The following is a 19,401-nucleotide window of genomic DNA, read 5'->3' as shown; positions in this document are numbered from 1 at the left end:
ACACCGGCCAATCGGAGTGCGCCGAGCGGCGAGGTGGGCGGGGAAGTCGCGTTCGCAACCTATCCAGACGCGTAGAGTCTCTAGCCGCGGGGCCGAGGCGCGCGCTCCGCCCCTGCCCCCACACGGCCCCGAGCCGACTTCCTTCGCTTGCGCGCGCGCGGGTTAGTGAGAGTGAGCCGCCCGAGGTCACGTGAGAGGTTTAGGCCGCACGCTCCTGGGGGGCAGCCATTTTCTTGAAGGGTGTTCAGCTAGCCCTTCAAAGTAGGGCTTTGAATGAGAAATCTAGGATGTTTTCAGGTCTAGTTGTCCACTCTAGGGATAAACTGGAAAGAAAGGCCTTTACTACACCTCGAGATATCTAATTCAAGTGTTGTCCTATTCCTAGGTGCTCCAATATATTTGTTCCCTTACTTCTTAGGACTATTGATGAAGCACGTCCAGAAAATGGGTCCTTGGACTTTTAAAGAACTCCAAGCGGTGAGACCTAGAACGGAAGTCTCTAGGGATTAAGGTTTAGGGGATTAAGTCCTCGAGGATGGCGTCCTAGCCCTTTAAGGGTGTCTGTCTAGGGGCGGAGTCTTGGGCGGATGTTGGAAGTCCGGGCTGAAGTCCGGCTGATGAAGGGCGGAAGTTGAGTTTGGGTCCAAACCCGCAATCATGGCGCAGGAAGGGGAAGATGTAAGAGATTACAATTTGACTGAGGAGCAGAAGGCGATCAAGGCCAAGTATCCTCCAGTCAGTCGGAAGTACGAGTGTGAGTAGGTGGCTCACTTCTCTCCTTGCGGGAGGGCTCTGGCTTCCTCTTCCACTTTGCTTCATAGGGTGGTTCAGGCATTCCCATTTCGCCCTGTGTGAATGCTCCTCTGAACTAATCCCGGGAAAGCTGAAATGCTGAAGAATAAAGACACCTGGTCTGAGAATCAGGAAACCTGGGCTCCCATATATACAGTATCTTGAACTCTTCTTGTATATGCCTAATCACATTTATCTTATGGAAATTTTTGTTGTTTAGTCGCTAAGTCCTGTCAAATTCTGCTACCTCAGGGACTGCTGCTCGCCAGCCCCCTTTCCCCCCGTCTCCTGGAATTTGTTCAAATTTATGTCCATTCAGTCGGCGATGCTATGGAACAATCTTATCCTTTGCCGCCCCCGATTTCCTTTTGCCTTCAATTTTCCCATCATCAGTGAAAGTCGCTCAGTCGTGTCGGACTGTTTGTGACCCCATGGATTATACAGTCCATGAAGTTCTCCTGGACAGAATACTGGAGTGGGTAGCCTTTCACTTCTCCAGGAAATCTTCCGAACCCAGGGATGGACCCCAGGTCTCCCTCAATGCAGGCGGATTCTTTACCAGCTGAGCCAGCAGGAAACATCGGGGTTTTTTCCAGTGAGTTGGCTGTTTGCATCAAGTAGCCAAAGTATTGGAGCTTCAGCTTCAACTATAGTCCTTCCAATGAATATTCAGGGTTAATGTTGTTTAGAATTGACTGGTTTGATCTCCTCGCAGGCCAAGGGACTCCCAAGACCTTCTCCGGCACCACAATTCAAAAGCATCAATTCACCCGCGCTCAGCCTTTATGGTCCAGCGCTCACATCCGTCCGTGTGTGTGCATAGTCGCTCAGTCGTGTCGACTCTTTGCAACCCCATGGACTGTAGCCCACCACGCTCCTCTATCCATGGGGATTCTCCAGGCAAGAATTCTGGAGTGGGTTGCCATGCCCTCCTCCAGGGGATCTTCCCAATCCAGATTGAACCCAGGTCTCCCACATTGCAGGCGGGTTGTTTATTATCTGAGCCACCAGGAAAGCCCCACATCCGTACAAGACTGCTGGAAAAACTATAGCTTTGTCTACACAGACCTTTGAGGGAGTTTTACTGGTGTATTCATTGTGAAGATAGCCGTATTTTCAAGTGTTTCATGTAACCACCCCCATCCCCACCTATCTCCAACAGTCCTGTAGTTAGAATGTGGCTAGGGTGGAGAACTCAGAAAGTTATAAGTAGAGGACTACTAACTTGGTGTCTTTCTTTATCGTGTGTTAGTAAAAGGGCCTGGTTTTGTCATTTGTAGCTTAGTGACTTTAGGCAAATCACATAACCTCTTTTTGCATTCTGTTCCTTCCTGTGAGGGCTAAATGAGATAATAATAAATGTGAAAATATAGTGCAGACTCTAAAGTTAGTCTATATAAATGTTAAATTGTTAGCCCTAAAGGTGGTTGTGGTTTGGGGAGCACAAATCTGGCTCTTATTTCCCCCCTAATGTTCTTTCATTAATTTCACATTGTTCTCTGTATGCTGCTGTTTAGTTGCTAAGTCGTGTCCAACTCTTTGTGACCCCATGGACTACAGCCCACCAGGCTCCTCTGTCCATGGGTTTCCCAAGGGAAAATACTGGAGTGGGTTGACATTTCCTTCTCCGGGGGATCTTCCCAGCCTGGGTATCAAAACCATGTCTCCTGCTTGGCAGGCAGATTGTCTTATCACTGAGCCACCTGGGAAGGTCCTCTGTATAGAGTACAACTATTTATCATAGCATACTAGGCTCTGTACTTTCTAGACCCTGCGGGTCTCCCTAGCTCATTTTTCTCTTCAATCGATTCAATCACTCAGTCAGTTCCATCCCTTTGCGACTTCATGGACTGCAGCACACCAGGCTTCCCTCTCCGTCACTAATTCCTGGAACTTGCTCAGACTCATGTCCATCGAGTTGGTTATGCCATCCAACCATCTCATCCTCTGTTGTCCCCTTCTCCTCCTGCCTTCAATCTTTCCTAGCATCAGGGTCTTTTCAAATGAGTCAGTTCTTCACATCAGGTAGCCAAAGTATTGGAGTTTCAGCCTCAGCATCAGCCCTTCCAATGAACACCCAGGACTGATTTCCTTTAGGATTGACTGGTTGGATCTCCTTGCAGTCTAAGGGACTCTCGAGTCTTCTCCAGCACCACAGTTCAAAAGCATAAATTCTTCGGTGCTTAGCTTTCTTTATAGTTCAAGTCTCACATCCATACATGACTACTGGAAAAACCATAGCCTTGACTAGACGGAGCTTTGTTGGCAAAGTAATGTCTCTGCTTTTTAATATGCTGTCCAGGTTTGTCATAACTTTTCTTCCAAGGAGCAAGCGTCTTTTAATTTCATGGCTGCAGTAACCACCTGCAGTAATTTTGGAGCCCAAGAAAATAAAGTCTGTCATTGTTTCCCCATCTAGTTGCCATGAAGAGATGGATAGGATGCTGTGATCTTTGTTTTTTGAATGTTGAGTTTTAAGCCAACTTTTTCACTCTTCTCTTTCACTTTCATCAAGAGGCTCTTTAGTTCCTCTTCTCTTTCTGCCATAAGAGTGGTGTCTGAGGTTATTGATATTTCTCCTGGCAATCTTGAGTCCAGCTTGTGCTTCATCCAGGCATTTCACATGATGTACTCTGCATATAAGTTAAATAAGCAGGGTGACAGTATATAGCCTTGAAGTACTCCTCTCCCAGTTTTGAACCAGTCCATTGTTCCATGTCCAGTTCTAACCATTGCTTCTTGACCTGCATACAGATTTCTCAGGAGGCAGGTAAGGTGGTCTGGTATTCCCATCATTTTTCTCTTAGTTTTTTAAAAATTACCTATGATTCAAAATTCAAAAAGTATGACAGGTATGCAGTGAAAAGTCAGCTCTGATCCCAGACCCCTTAGTCTTGCTTTCTAGATCAGCCAGTCGTAACATTTTCATATGTGTACATGCAAAGATGTACTTTAATTTACTCAATTTCTAGTTGGTGGACATTTATATTTGTACTTGTTTGCTATTAGAAATAATGCAGCAGTGAATATCCCCGTACATCCATTGTTTGGCACATGTGCAAGTGTATCTGTAGAATAAATTTCCAGAAGTTACATTACTTTGGTAAAGGATATCTGCATTTTTTCAGTATTTTAAAAAATTGGAGTATAGTTGATGTACTGTGTGTGCTTTGCTCAGTTGTCTTGAATCATGTCCACCTCTGCAACACCATGGAATGTAGCCCACTAGGCTCCTCTGTCCATGGGATTCTCCAGGCAAGAATCCTGGAGTGGATTACCATTTCCTCCTCCAGGGGACCTTCCTGACCCAGGGATCAAACCCACATCTCTTGGGTCTCCTGCACTGGCAGATGGATTCTTTACCAGTGTTCCATGTGAAAAGCTCCTAGGTATTTACAGGTTGGTTCATTTCTGCTGTACAGTCAAGTGATTCGGTTGTACATATATATACATTCTTTTTGATAGCTGCATTTTAAACTTCAATAATTATTGCGAACTCTCTGTCGTTGAAGTTTCCCCAATTTATACTCACTAGCATTGTATGTGTGCCTCTTTCCTCACACCCTGTGATTTCATTCACCATAGTTTACTTTTGTTTGTTTTAGAGTTTTGTATAAGTGGAATCACATAGTACACATTCTTTTATATCGATGGCGTCTTCACTGAGTATCACTGATAAATGTTAGACATTAAAGTGGTGAGTGGACTTTATTCAGTAATTATGGACAGCAGGGGAAAGAACTGAGATCCCTTTGGATTTGTGCAGAGGAGATTGGACTTTTTAAAAGAAGAATGAGAGATGGGGGAGGACAGGGGTTCAGTAGAGACTAGAAATGAAAAATTACAAAAGCTTGGTCAGTGTAAATGTCGTTGGAGCAGCAGTGTTTGCTAGCTGGCAGTTATCAAGTTAGAATTCTCTCCCACGGAGCCTGGGAGTTCTTCCTGATGATTACATTTCAGAGGAATGGGAAAGATACTTCTGAGTTGTAAGAGATAAATATTCACAGTCGTAAGCCCTTTTTAGTGAATGCTCTGAGAAAGGGAGGTCAAGGACCTATTGTCAGGGGTTGTCTCGGAACAAACAATAAATTCTCCTACAGTGTAGAGCTTTCTCAGGCAGGCATTCTAACAGTGGGGCCATGATGATCCTAGGTACACAGGCTTAAGCTGCTAGAAGCCACGCTAAAGTTGGTCAGGTCTCTCAGTGCAGGGGGTTTGGATGGAGATATGTGTGTGAGAGTTCTGCAGTTTTCACTTGATGTTTTTGAGACTATTGTTAGTGCACATATCACTAGTTCATGCTTCTTTATTGCTGAGCAGTGTGGCATAGTATTCCTCACAACACATTCTCTTCACAAACATTGGGTTTTTAATTTGGGGGAGTAAAATTGCTGTGAACATTCTGCTATGGCCTTTTGTGGCCACATGCTTTCCTTTAATTTGTCTGTCATCTCTGCTGGTCATTGAGCCTATTAGTGTCTAAAATGTACTGAGGCCTCAGTAATATTTTGAGTAAATCAGAGGTGAGCTTAAACCCTGAGTGTCACCAGAAGAAGATGTGTTATGATGTAAAGGGCACTAAACTGGGAGTCAGAAAAATCTCAGTTCTAGTCCCAACTCTAATCAGCAGTGTGGTCCTAAACAAGTTATACAATCTCTCAGGATTTTAAGTTTCTTCTTGTAATTGAGGGATTTCTGTTACATGATCTCTCATTCTAGCTTGAATATTCTGTGATCCTAAGTAGGAAGAATTGATGGAAGTCAGGGTTAAGAGTGAAGAATAGACTCTGAAATATTAAAATAACAGATCCAATGGTAACTTACTACAGTCACAGTTGTTACTTCCTGGTGTTGCTGTGGGACTATCAGGAAAAAGCTTGTAATACATATTGTGGAGTTTACTTTTCAAAACTATTTAGACCAAGGCTATCATGAGGATTCCTTCAAATGCAAGAAATTAACAAATATAAAACTTGACTCTTGTTAAAAATAACAAGAGTTTTTTTTATCTGGGATTTGGCTAGCTGTTCACGAAAAGGTGAGACTGGGAAATCTGGAATTTTATATCTTTAATGACTTAGTTTCTAGAATTTTGGTCATTCATGAACAGAGGAGCCTGGCAGGCTACAGTTTATGGGGTTGCAAAGAGTCAGACATGACTGAGCACTGACACACACAAGTAGATATTAGGAAAGATATTGATTTGTTTTGTTGGGGAATGTAACTAACAGCAGGAAATGGCATTTGTTTATTGAAAACCTATGATGTATTAGTGGAGTAGGAAATGGCAACCCACTCTAGTATTCTTGCCTGGAAAATTCCATGGACAGAGGAGCCTGGTGGGCTACAGTCCCTGGGATTGCAAAGAATCGAACATGACTGGGCACACACCCACAAGCATATACACATGCTGTAGTAGACACTTTTTAGATCACCTCGAAGACCATGGCCTTGCTGCCTTCCAGAAACTATCATTCCTTTATTTATTTTTTAGTTTTTTTGGCCTTGCTGCAGGTCATGTGGGATCTTAGTTCCTCAACCAGAGATTGAACCTATGTGTGGAGGCCTAATAACTACTGGACTGCCAGGGAATTCTCATCATTCAAATATAAATCTTGATTTTAAAAGAAATAACCCTTTATCATAAATATGCTAATGTTATATAACTATTCTGTTACTTAATATTAGTTCGTTTATTTAATATTAATAGAATATAACTGTAAATGCTTAGAAATTTTAAAAAATAACCCGTAACAATGACAACTTTTGTGTAAATGGTTAGTAAAAGGTGGATGGTCAACCCACATTTTCTTGTTCTTCAAGAATGATGTTCTTAATAATAATCTAGAGTTCTTTTCTTGTGATTTGCAAGTCAAGTCTAGTTACTTATTAGTGTTTTTTCCTCTCTCCCTCAGATTTGGATCATACAGCCGATGTCCAGTGAGTAGAGCTGGAGTTTATGCCTTTGAAATCATGTGCTTAACACAGGAAGACTGATCTTTTAATCTTGCAGTCCCTAGTTTTAATTTTTCCCCTCTGTTTTGGTTTCTTTAGAACATGAAAGTGATGGTTCAAAAGCACCTGGTTTCAGTGTCATTAAACTGATTGAGACCTTTGCTTTTGCATTTACAGTGTTGATTTTACTTTGACTTTGCTGTCAAGTTTTCTGTCTTGCAGTGAATCATATTACACAAGGCACGAATGCATTTCTTTAGGTTACATGCTTGGGGAGACACTCTGGAGGAAGCTTTTGAACAATGTGCAATGGCCATGTTTGGTTACATGACAGATACTGGGACTGTGGAGCCCCTGCAAACAATAGAAGTAGAAACCCAAGGTAATCAATTTGTTCACAAGGAAAAAATTGTTATATAGGTATTCAGATGCTATATAATTTCAATATACACTTACAGGAGGTACAACAAAGTTGATTATGAGCTTGTTCTTTCAACGAGCCTAAGAAATTTATTGCACTGTAAAATTCAAACAAGTTTTCAGAGATGAGAATTATTAAACACCGTTCTTTATGCTTCTTTCTGATCCTGTGTAGGCGATGACTTACAGTCTCTTCTGTTTCACTTTTTGGATGAGTGGCTTTATAAATTCAGTGCTGATGAATTCTTCATACCCCGGGTAAGCACGTTTTTCTTTTTTACTGAGCAAATGCATTTTAGTTTATATTTTAGAATAGAACTGGTGATTTAAAACAGAACATTCTATTTAAAATAGAATACATGATGGAAAATGAAACCATTTAGATATGTAAGATGATGACGTGCAGAAATTATGGTGACCATAGGCTCTTCTTGGTTAACCTGAGTTTGCCTATGTATGTGCGTCTTGTATTTAGATCTCATACACTTGTCACTCACTGTATCTTGAGCCAGAAGAATGCACATACTCTCTTCTCTGTCAGCATGTTTTATGTCGCTCAAGTTTGAACTTTTTTTTTTTTTTTTTTTTTTTTTTTAATTTTTTTATTAGTTGGAGGCTAATTACTTCACAACATTTCAGTGGGTTTTGTCATACATTGATATGAATCAGCCATAGATTTACACTTATTCCCCATCCCGATCCCCCCTCCCACCTCCCTCTTCACCCGACTCCTCTGGGTCTTCCCAGTGCACCAGGCCCGAGGACTTGTCTCATGCATCCCACCTGGGCTGGTGATCTGTTTCACCATAGATAGTATACATGCTGTTCTTTTGAAACATCCCACCCTCACATTCTCCCACAGAGTTCAAAAGTCTGTTCTGTATTTCTGTGTCTCTTTTTCTGTTTTGCATATAGGGTTATCATTACCATCTTTCTAAATTCCATATATATGTGTTAGTATGCTGTAATGTTCTTTATCTTTCTGGCTTACTTCACTCTGTATAATGGGCTCCAGTTTCATCCATCTCATTAGGACTGATTCAAATGAATTCTTTTTGACAGCTGAGTAATATTCCATGGTGTATATGTACCACAGCTTCCTTATCCATTCATCTGCTGATGGGCATCTAGGTTGCTTCCATGTCCTGGCTATTATAAACAGTGCTGCAATGAACATTGGGGTGCACGTGTCTCTTTCAGATCTGGTTTCCTCAGTGTGTATGCCCAAAAGTGGGATTGCTGGGTCATATGGCAGTTCTATTTCCAGTTTTTTAAAAAAATATGGAACGCTTCACGAATTTGCGTGTCATCCTTGCGCAGGGGCCATGCTAATCTTCTCTGTATCGTTCCAATTTTTAGTATATGTGCTGCCGAAGCGAGCACAAGTTTGAACTTTTTAAATGTTCGTCCATAAGTTCCTTTTGTCCCATTTGATATTTAGCAGGTCTACTATGTTGTTATTGTTTAGTCGTTCAGTGGTGTCTGACTTTTCTCTCAAAAAAGTAACCCACCATGCTCTTCTGTCCGTGGGATTTCCCAGGCAAGAATACTGGAGTGGGTTGCCATTTCCTTTTCCAGGGGATCTTCCTGACCCAGGGATCAAACCTGTGTCTCTTGCATTGCAGGCTATTCTTTACCCCTGAGCCATTGGCACTTTTAGGGAATTCCCTGGCGGTCCACTGGTTAGGAGTCTGTACTTTACTGCTGATGGCCCCCTAGCTGGGGAACTGAGATTCTGCAAGCTGTGCAGTACAGCCAGAAAAAAAATAAAATGGTGCTTTTGGTTTCCTTAATGTGAAAAAGGAAAAGCTAAATGGAGGTTACTTTTTGCCATCAACCTCCAGAAGGGAACACCTCTCCAACCTCATTGTTTCTAACACACCTGGCCTTCCTTGTTCCATAATTCCTCCATTCACTCCCTTACCAGCTCCACTACATATATTCTTCTAACTGGGTCATTTGTCCTACAGAGTTCAAGAGCCTATAATATCATATAAAAATAGGCTAACAGTTTTATCACCTCTAAATACATAAAGCTGAAAAAACCCCAGAGTGATTGAAATCCTAGGTCATCCTCCACTATGTATCTTACAGAAAAATTCTTGTGACTTATACTTTAAATTGTACATTTTCAAGAATACCTCCCTTGAATAGGTAAGAAAAAGCCATATTTTCTTGAAATACATAGTTTGTTGTTAACATTTTAATTTTCTTTGCTTCAGAGAAGTTGTATGCTATTATCTTGGAAAAGTGATAACCTTGACATGTTTTAGTAGATGGTCTGTTATGAACTTCTATTAAAATTAAAAGAAAACTTTTTTCTTCTTTAGGAAGTCAAAGTACTTAATATTGACCAAAGAAATTTCAAAATACGGTCAATTGGGTAAGTTTTGAAAACTTTTTAAGTTACAGGTCAGGTAAAATGTTAAGTTGCAGTCTTCAGTGTACTCAGCGAGCAGGAAGACAAATAGAAACATTAAATCAGGAGACCAGATGCATCCCAGTAGGGCTTTGCAGGTTAAGCTTGGTGAACCACCTAGGAGCAAGGGTTCACCTCAGCTTTGGAGGACCAGAAACTTGTCAGAACACAGGTGATTTGGATTGGTAAACAGAATTCCCAATTTGTTGATTTTTAACACAAAAAAATATATAATTGATGGATGACGCAGATATTTGTGTACAACCTAGCTTGGTGATGAGAAATGCTGATGTAGCCTTTGTTATAGATCCTCACACCTAGACTCCATTCAAACCATTTCCTTCTATTAACAAGTTACACTTTTCCTTCCCGAATTTGCAAACACTTGATTAGGGCACTTTGATTGGATTTGGTGTTTCCAAGTTTCTTCAGTCATCTAATGATATCTTTTAGGTTACTTTTACATAAAACTTATCTTTTCCATTTTATGTTCAATTTTTTACATTTCTTTTGTAAAGTGAAATCTTTTATTATCTCTACCTCCCTTTTTTTTTAATGAATAAGAAAACAGATTTGTCCAAGGGTAATTAGCTAATAAATAGTTGAACAGAGTTTTAAAACTTTGCTCTTTCTGGTACTGCTACTGCTTTTACTACTGTGATCTTCAGCCACTTTAGTGTTGAAGGGAGAGAGGATACTCATCTCAAATTCTAGGAGAGTACCCTTCTAGGGCCTTCCAGGTACACACCATGGCCATTTTTTGAAAAGTCATAAAATACAAACTTAAGTTCAGATCATATTACGGAGTCTTGTACTTTGCCTTTATGGTGCTCAGACCTGCTTTCTCCAATGAAGATATTATTTTTAGTTCTATAGCCCTGAGTACAGTGAAAATTTTGAACTTGCTCCTATATTATAAGCCAGTATTCATTAAACAATGTTATTGAGAATCTACCTGTGTATACTGTACTATGACATTATCAACCTTGTTGAAAAGGATATTGTACAAGTTCAGTAGCTATATCTGCTGACCATCAAACTGAAATTTATAGTTCCTTTCTCCCTTCATTCCTTTAGGCTTTCTAGTATCTTATGTGTGCGTGCTCAGTTGTGTCCAATTCTTTGTGATCCCATGGTTTGAAGCCTGCCAGGCTCCTTTGTCCATGGAATTTTCCATGTAAAATTACTGGGATGGGTTGCCATTTTGTCCTCCGGGGATCTTCCTGACCCAGGGATCGAACCCACATCTCCTGCATCACCTGCATTGGCAGGTGGTTTCTTTAACACTGAGCCACCTGGGAAGCCCATATCTTAACCACATTTATAAGTCTTATCTTAAAATGTAGAAAGAGAGAATAAATGTTACATCCTGGAAATCTTAATCATGCTTTACTTTTTCTTAAGGTGGGGAGAAGAATTCTCATTGTCCAAGCACCCTCAGGTATGTTTTAAAATCCAGCCATTAAGAATATTTTATTTGACCTTACCATAAAAAAGTCAGTATACGTTACAGTTAACTTACTAGTTCTCATAAGTTGGTATAAACTCCTAAATTTTTCCCAGACTAATATGACTTGTCTGGACATGTTATGTTAAAACCCTGCAATTTCTGATTTGGAAGATTAGGAGTCTGCCTTGGGCTATAGGATCAGGTTTATTACAGAGTATTTTGGGGCCGAAGAGTCCCTTTCCCTTTTCAAGCTTTCATATCTTTCCCAGTAATGAAGGTGTTGGATTGGATGTTCTCTAAACATCCAATGTTTTGGATACTAGAAAGCCTAAGAAAAAGGTGTTCTCTTTTGTGCTTCTCCAGATTCAGTATTTGCCAATGTATCTGGCTTCACTGTGTACTAGTCCAATCTGTTTGAACATGGGTAGGCAGTATTTTTCCTAATGTTTTGTGCTTTGTGGACTGATAATGAGAAAAGAGCAACTATTCTACTCATTTATAGTGCGAAACAGCCATGACAACATCTAAATGAATGAATGTGAATGTGTTCTAGTAAAGTGTTTTTTTTCATTCCCCTCCCCCGACTACTATTTATTTATTTTTTTCTCAACTACTATTTAGAAATGTAAAAGTCATTCTTAGTTTGTGGGGCTGTACAAAAATAGGCAGTAGGCCAATTTGACCTTTAATTTGCAGTTTGCTAACCCCTGTGTTTAGGTCAAGGAGACTTAAATTCATTGGAGTTGACTGAGAAATCATGTCGTAGCTTCCAGTAGCTGTAGTAATGAAGCTTTGTGAAGGAGCCTTGGGGCAGAGAAGCTTAAGAAGAATAGACACCAGTAGAGGTGGAGCATGTAGATTGAAAACAAGTTATTTTTATAATATAAATTACAGCAGCATTTTCTTTTGAATATATTATGTTTGAGATGCCTGTTAGATATCTACATGGAGATACTGGATAACAGTAGGCATTTGTCTGTAGGATGGCTGCCATTCAGAGAAGGGAATAGGCTGAGTTCCCAGGGCCCAGGCTAGACAGTACAGAAGAGGAAGCCTTAAGAAGGAGCCCTGACCCAAACAATAGAAAAGCTTTGTGTTCTTGGATTCAGCCCGTTTGGTAAATGTAAAGGCTGATGCCCAGGGGTCAGACAGCTTCTGGTCCAGGTGCAAACAAGCCAGGACTATCGTATGCTCCATCTCCTAAGTCTGGGTAAGTACTTTTCTTCTGTGCACATTTGTCTCTCATTTTTACTGGTTCAGTGGATAATACTATACTCATTTGATAACTGATTGTTTCATGAGTTTTTCAGAATAACATTAAAAGTTTGCCTTTCTGCCAATTGTTACTAGAGTTAATGGTTCTGATTTCAATGTTTTTTTTTTTCTTTAACCCCAACTTTAGGGAACTGAAGTCAAAGCAATAACGTACTCAGCAATGCAGGTCTATAATGAAGAGAAGCCAGAAGTTTTTGTGATCATTGACATTTAAGATACCAAAAAAAAAAAAAGAGAGAGAGAGATTCCTATGAAGAACTGTTTTTTTCTCTTCCTTTTGACAAGATACCATGATATAAACTCTGCATGGAGAATTTACATATGGAGTTTTGCAGAACAGAAATTTTTTGACTTAAAGTGTGACTTTCAGAAATGAAAAATCAAGGTACAGCCTTGGTCTTTGTTACCCAAATAATCAAACTTTAAATAATTCTTTAAGTGGCAAGTATGGCTCCTCCTCTGTTAATTCCCCTTTGTAGCAGCAGGTGCCTTACGCCTTTCCAGCAGAATGCAAGTCCTCCCGCCTGGTCCCAAGAACAATCACTGATGTGAAAGCAGCCCGAGAGACACTGAAGCCCCTGTACTCTTACTTAATGCACCTTGTAAAAAATGTAATTTGAGAAATCCTACAGCCAGTATTTTGCTTTTCTTCCAATGTGGTTAACACATATATTTTCTATATGTACATTAAAAGAGGTTGTGTTTTGGATTGCTGTGGGACAGAGCCCAATCCTGTACTCTAGTTGGTTTTCTTAGATGAAATAATTATATTTGAACAATTGGAAGGCTTTTCTAGAAACAGTCCTCATTTACTTTCACTTTTTTTTTAGCACTGATATATTGACACTTTTCCCCATAAGATAAAACCTGATGCATATACAAATGGGCCCTTCTTTCTAACATACAATTTTATATTAAAGCCAATATATTTATACCATTAGAGAAAAGGAGAATTTTTTAAAGTTTCTTTGGTTTTTAAAAATTACCTAAGCTCTTCATTTCTAAGACTGCAAGAGGCCAGGAAAACAACTTTAAAATGATCTGAACTTTTCCAAGTAGATAACTTTGAAAAAAATCAAACTGCTTTCATTTGATTTGCAACATTATTCCATTCTCTGTTCATGGATTGAGGTATTCTTCCTTGCAAAGTTGCTATTTATTCACATGTTAGTGAGAAAAGATTACCACTGGGTGGTGTCAAATATTACAATGTGCTGAACTTGATCTAAAAGAAGCTTGTGTGTGAGCTTTCTAAGTGTTCTGTCTGAGCACCACCTTATTTTTCCCCAGGGATTTAGCACAAAGACAAGGGCAAGAGCCTATGGTTTGGATAGTTAGCTCTTCAAGGATCGCCGAGGTAGCACTCCTTCATCTTTCTTAGTCTCAGGCACATTTTGTATGTTTATTGATTGATTGACCTCCCCAAGCAGCTTTCGGGATCTTAGTTCATTCTAGCTCAAGTCACTTTTCCACGCTGCCTCCCTAACTACTCAGGGTTCAGGGGTCTCTGAACTTATGCTTCTCTACTTAGCTTTAAAGATTTGGGCTTCCCAGTTGGCTCAGTGGTTAAAAAAAAAGTCGCCTGCCAGTGCAGGTGAAGCAGGAAATTTGGATTTGATCCCTGAGTCGGGAAGATCCCCTGGAGAAGGAAATGGCAACCCACTCCAATATTCTTGCCTGGGAAATCCCAGAGGAGTCTGACAAGCTATAGTCCATGAGGTCACAAAAGAGTCAGACACGGCTTAGTGACTAAACAACAGCAACAAAGATTTGCAGGCTTATTCAGTTTTACTTGTTTAATGTTCACTAGTCTAGATGACATGTAATACACGTTACTATTCAGTGGTCAGTGGACTAAGTCTCTTAGAGCGCTATCACTTGAGCAGAGACTGCACATCAGCTGCTTGAGCACATCTATAAGAACGCTGGAACTGCCGGTCACAAGCTTCGATTCCTAGCCTTTGTTCTGCTTGACCGTGAGCCTATTTCCTCATCTATGTATGAAAGGTGTGCTTTAGTGATTCCTCAGTTTCTTTCCAATTTTAAATGTCTGTGATCTAGTAATATATTTTAAACAACTGAGCTGAGGAAGAGAAGATACCTGTTTTTGGAAGAGTCGTTTAGCCTAAAAGGTCCAAATCACACCATCTGGGTCTGCTACTAGTCAGACAGCCACTGTCATGGGCACAGTGGTGTGTAACATGACGGCAGCGACTTCAGGAAAGCGACATTAGTGATGTGATGACTTTTTCTCACTGATGCTTTGGCTAAGTGGTTACATGTCCCTACAGCCACTCTTGTCAGCTCTCTTCCCACCTTGCTATTACCACGTGGGCTCTGGCAAAGAGTGTTCAAGAAAGGGTGGGAAAATAGTTTATACCCTCCTGGAAGTTGGGGAAGTGCCCCATGTAGACTAGAATTCTGCCCATTTCTGAAGTCTGAGCTTAAAAAGGTTTGGGAAATTCCAGACTAAGACTGAGAATTGAGTTTCTTCATCTAAAAAAACAGGAAATTGGAAAAGATACTCTCTGAAAGCTTACAGAATAAACATTCAGAATTTAGTGACTGTAGTAATTGATCAGTTATTAATATTTCCCATATAACACCCTCTGTATTTTGTTTTGTTACCTGTGAAATGAACAAGTACTTAATGTTGAATTCTGGACATGCAAGAAAGTCCTCTTAGGGCCAACATATTTATTTTGTCATAAACACATATTTAGGTCTTCTCTGTACAAAACATTTTTCCACATGCTTTTAGTATGTTACCATTTGTCCGTTCAACAATTCTATGTGTAGTACAATTGCCCTGCACTTTACAAATAAAGAGATTAATGACACCTAAAACCCCCTGGCTAGTAGAGGCAGACTGGGGTCTTCAGAAACTATTCATTGTCATTATACAATAACCTTTAATATATAACAGATCATATGTTCTATGCTTGTGATCCAGGTGGTAGCCCTGTGAGGTTAGTACAATAACTTTATTTCTCACTTTTTACATATAAGGAACCACTTCACACTTGGGCAGTGTTTGTAAGGAGGAACTCAAAAATACATGATAGACAACGGCTGTCTCATTTTCTTTGACACGTACTCTAAAAGTTCCAAAACTAAATGTTACTTAATAATATTTTGACAGAAATCTAATATCAGAACAAGACAGTAGAAAATAGTGGATTTATATTATTTTTTTTTTCCCACCGCCAAATAAATACACCACTGTGTGTTCTATCTCTGGCTCCGGAAGATCCCCTGGAGAAGGGCATGGCAACCCACTCCAGTATCCTTGCCTGGAGAATCCCATGGACAGATGAGCCTGGTGGGGTTACAGTCCGCGGGGTTGCAGAGTTGGACACAACTGAAGTGACTTAGCACACATGTATGTTTTTTAAACTACCTCCAAATATAAGCTTGAACATTAGAGTCATGAATTCACATCCTAACCCTGTCACTTGCTAGATGTATGACTTTGGGAAATTTCTTGAACCTCTCCAAGGCTCAGTTTAACTCTGAAATGGAGATAGTGACCACTCATGGATCAGGTACCCCCAGCTTTGCTACCATAGTGAAGAATCCTATTTTGTGGACTTCCCTGGTAGTCCAGTGGTTAATCCACTTACCAGTGAAGGGGACAGAGGTTCAATCTCTGGTCTGGGAAGATTTCACATGCTGTGGGCCAACTACGCCCACGAGCCACAACTACTGAAGCCTGAGCGCTCTAGAGCCTGAGCACAACACACAGGCTTCTCCTGGCACGACAGGAGAAGCCGCCGCAACGAGAAGCCCACGAACTGCAGCTAGAGAGTAGCCCCCCTCACCACTAGAGAAAATTCTGCTCAGCAGGGAAGACCCAGCACGGCCAAAAATAAATATTTTTTAAAAAGAATCTTATTTTGTAAAGGAAGAGAAGGGGAGTCATTTTGGAGTTATACTTGGAGCTCTGGAATTTAAACACTGTTGTGCTAACATTTTTATTTTGAGGATTTTGGGAGTGCAGTGGTTAACAGCACAACCGAGCCAAGTCACAGGGGTGGAAGTGCTGGTTCCTCCACTCACTGTCTGACTTGGCGCATGTTGGTGAACCTCTGTCTGCTTTACTTTCCAAACTGTAACTGGTGAAGGGTTGTTGAGACAGTTAAATAAATGTACACACATAAAGAAGAACGGACTCTTTTGAAAAGACCCTGATGCTGAGAAAGGTTTAGGGCAGGAGGAGAAGGGGACGACAGAGGATGAGATGGCTGGATGGCATCACCAACTCAATGGACATGAGTTTGAGTAAACTCCAGGAGTTGGTGATGGACAGGGAGGCCTGGCGTGCTGCAGTCCATGGGGTCACAAAGAGTCGGACACGACTGAGTGACTGAACTGAGCTAAACTGATACACATAAAGCTCAAGACAGTGCCTGACACATAGTAACGCTAAGTGAGGGCTAGTACTATTACTGGGACAAGCTTAAATGCTAACAGCCCCCTTACTTTTTCACCTTAATTGTTTTGGAAGTCCAGAACTGAAAAAAAAAGAACAAACAACAGTGCTTGGTTAGGGGGTGTGACCAGGCTAAGGACAACTCTGGCAGCCAGTGCCATTCCAGAGTCTGTTAATTAAGAAGGGAAAACAAAACCAATTCCCTTCTGTCTTTCCTCCTGCCTTCTCTCTTCCGCTTTTTTAGTTTTCTTTCTTCCATATCTGAGTTGAGCTGTTTTCAAAAGCTGTGCCTGTCCCTTTAAGCCAAGCTAGGTGCCTCCTACAGGACTCCCTTCCATTGATTGTCCCTTCCTGATTTCCTTGCAGTTTGCAGTATTAACCATTCAAGGGCTGTGTCACAATGAGAAGAAAGATGAATGGATTACAGGGTATCTTTTCTTTTTTATGGATGTTCCCAAGGGCTCGCTCAGCCTTCTCTCAGTACCAGTGCAGCCCATCCAACCAAAGTTCATACCACACAACTCATCAGTTCCTACCTTTGCATTCTTGTCCAGATTCTTTTTGTTTTTATAACACTTTTAAGATATTCACATACCATACAATTCATCCATTAAACCCAATTCAGTGGCTTTTAGTATAGTCACAGTTGTGCAGCCATCACCATGATCAACTTTAGCACATTTTCCCCCTAAAAAGAAAGTTGCTACCTTTTAAGCAGTAACCCCCCAGATCAGCCCTCCCAGTCCTAGGCAATCACCAAGTAATCTACTTTCTGTTCTGCAAATCTGTCTAACCTATTGCCCAGATTCTTACCTGCCAATCTTGTCATTTTTTTTTTTTAAATATAACTGGATGTGAAGTAATTAGCCTCCAACTAATAAAAAAATAAAATAAAATAAATTAAAAATATATATATATATAACTGGAAATTCACCTCTTAGAAGCTATTTGGACTCATCCCACCTGTTTGATCACCACTCTCTGAGTCCTCTTCTTTCCAGTGAAATACTTGAAAGTGAAAGTGGCTCAGTCGTGTCCGACTCTTTGCGACCCCATGGACTATCAGTCCATGGAATTTTCCAGGCCAGAATCCTGGAGTGGGCAGCCTTTCTCTTCTCCAGGAGATCTTCCCAACCCAGGTTTCCCACACTGGTGGGAGATTCTTTACAAACTGATCCACAAGGGAAGTCCAGGAATACTGGAGCGGGTTGTCTATCCCTTCTCCAATAGATCTTCCCAAGCCAGGAATCGAACCGGGGTCTCCTGCATTGCAGGTGGATTCTTCTCCAACTGAGCTATCAGGGAAGCCCAGTGGAATCCTCAGACATTTTAAACTATGAATACAAACTTCATAAAGTTCCCTAAGTCAGTTAATATATGTAGTAGTCAACTCCCTTTCTATGTTGCAAGCACCTTAAGGAGCAAGAGAACTGGCTTCTGATTGTTTTTTGTACCTTCTGTCTTTTAATGGTCTGTTTCAGTGATGCTTCTAGTTCTTCCTGATTCCAAAGCCGTTGGTGATATGCTTCTTAGGGAGAGATCTTTAGTGTGTTTTCATACCCAAATTCCAAGTTCTTCTTTTATCAGCAGTGCCCTTATCCCCCCACAGCTCACATTGGCATTTTCTTGAACTCCTCTTACATTTCCATCTCCTGTGCTCAACTATTTGCTAGTTTTCCTTAGTTATAGGTCATTTCTCTTGTCCTTCCCTTGTATTTCCTAATTGGATGTTCTTTCCATTATTTAAAGTGTAGTTTCAAAGTCATCTTTTTTTTTTTCTTTCAAATATAGCAGTGTTATTTTGCATATTGGCGTTAAAGACCATTTTTGTTCTCTATGTTTGTTTTTGAGTAAAAACAAAATTAATAAATGTGATACTCTCCCCATCTAAATTCTTTGTCTGAATTCCACCTAGGAATCTGAGAGCTTGGAAGAAACAGCAGATGGTAGATACTGAGACAGTGGTTGAATAAATGGATGTACCTCAGGCACTTGGTACTGTCTACCACACACCATCATTGACCATATATATATGTCTCTCTGGAATGTTAAGTTCCTCCAGGACATGCCCTTGCATGTGATTTGCAGAACAGAAAGTAGATTACCTGGTGATTGCCTCATCTTTCAATATGTGGATATTTATATCTATGGCTTCCCAGGTAGCTCAGTGGTAAAGAATCCACCTGCCAATGCAGGAGAAGCGGGTTTGTTCCCTGGGTCAGGAAGATCTCCTGGAGAAAGAAATGGCAACACACTCCAGTATTCTTGCCTGGAAAATTCCATGGACGGAGGAGCCTGGTGGGCTAAGTCCATGGGGTGGCAAAGGGTCGACACAACTGAGTGACCGAATGCACACATACAGTTACCTAAAGGTAGGACTCAAGGCCTCTGCTTCCGGTTTCCTTCTTGAAACATCCTAACTTTTTAAAGTTGGCCGAGACTTTTCAGCACTCTAGGCCTCAGTTTCTTCATCTGCCATATTAACCTACCTCACCTGGCCGTCAGGCTAAAACATTTCAAAGTTTCTCTTAAAGAATTATGACTCCACCTCTCCCAGCGACGAGGCCAAGCGCGCAGTCCCCTACCGGCGCGGGGTCGGGCGCGCAAGGGGCAGGGGCGCCCAAGGCACTGATGCGCTGTGATCCACAGACCGCAATA

General features: G+C 41.0%; 1 protein-coding gene and 1 non-coding gene across 5 annotated transcripts; one reads left to right on the top strand and one right to left on the bottom strand.

The window, feature by feature from the left end:
* Positions 1-210: 210 nt before the first annotated feature.
* Positions 211-13,258, top strand: ZBTB8OS (zinc finger and BTB domain containing 8 opposite strand). 4 transcript variants are annotated; one of them, XM_043444756.1, is made up of 7 exons: positions 211-754; positions 6,708-6,732; positions 7,008-7,129; positions 7,343-7,425; positions 9,498-9,550; positions 10,991-11,027; positions 12,439-13,258. In XM_043444756.1, the coding sequence occupies exons 1-7, from the start codon at positions 658-660 to the stop codon at positions 12,523-12,525; spliced, it is 504 nt and encodes a 167-aa protein (XP_043300691.1). In that variant the 5' UTR covers positions 211-657; the 3' UTR covers positions 12,526-13,258. The 4 variants fall into 4 exon arrangements, with proteins under 4 accessions (XP_043300691.1, XP_043300692.1, XP_043300694.1 ...); XM_043444758.1 differs by having other exon boundaries at positions 632-758; XM_043444757.1 differs by lacking the exon at positions 6,708-6,732 and having other exon boundaries at positions 247-758.
* Positions 8,443-8,550, bottom strand: LOC122426971. The gene has a single exon (XR_006265316.1). It is a non-coding gene; the product is annotated as a U6 spliceosomal RNA (small nuclear RNA).
* Positions 13,259-19,401: the final 6,143 nt, after the last annotated feature.

This window comes from Cervus canadensis, chromosome 24 (genome assembly GCF_019320065.1).
Source record: "Cervus canadensis isolate Bull #8, Minnesota chromosome 24, ASM1932006v1, whole genome shotgun sequence".
NCBI classification, from domain to species: Eukaryota; Metazoa; Chordata; class Mammalia; order Artiodactyla; family Cervidae; genus Cervus; species Cervus canadensis.
The sequence above is the reverse complement of the archived record's forward strand: the minus strand, read 5'-3'. Positions and strand labels throughout refer to the sequence as shown.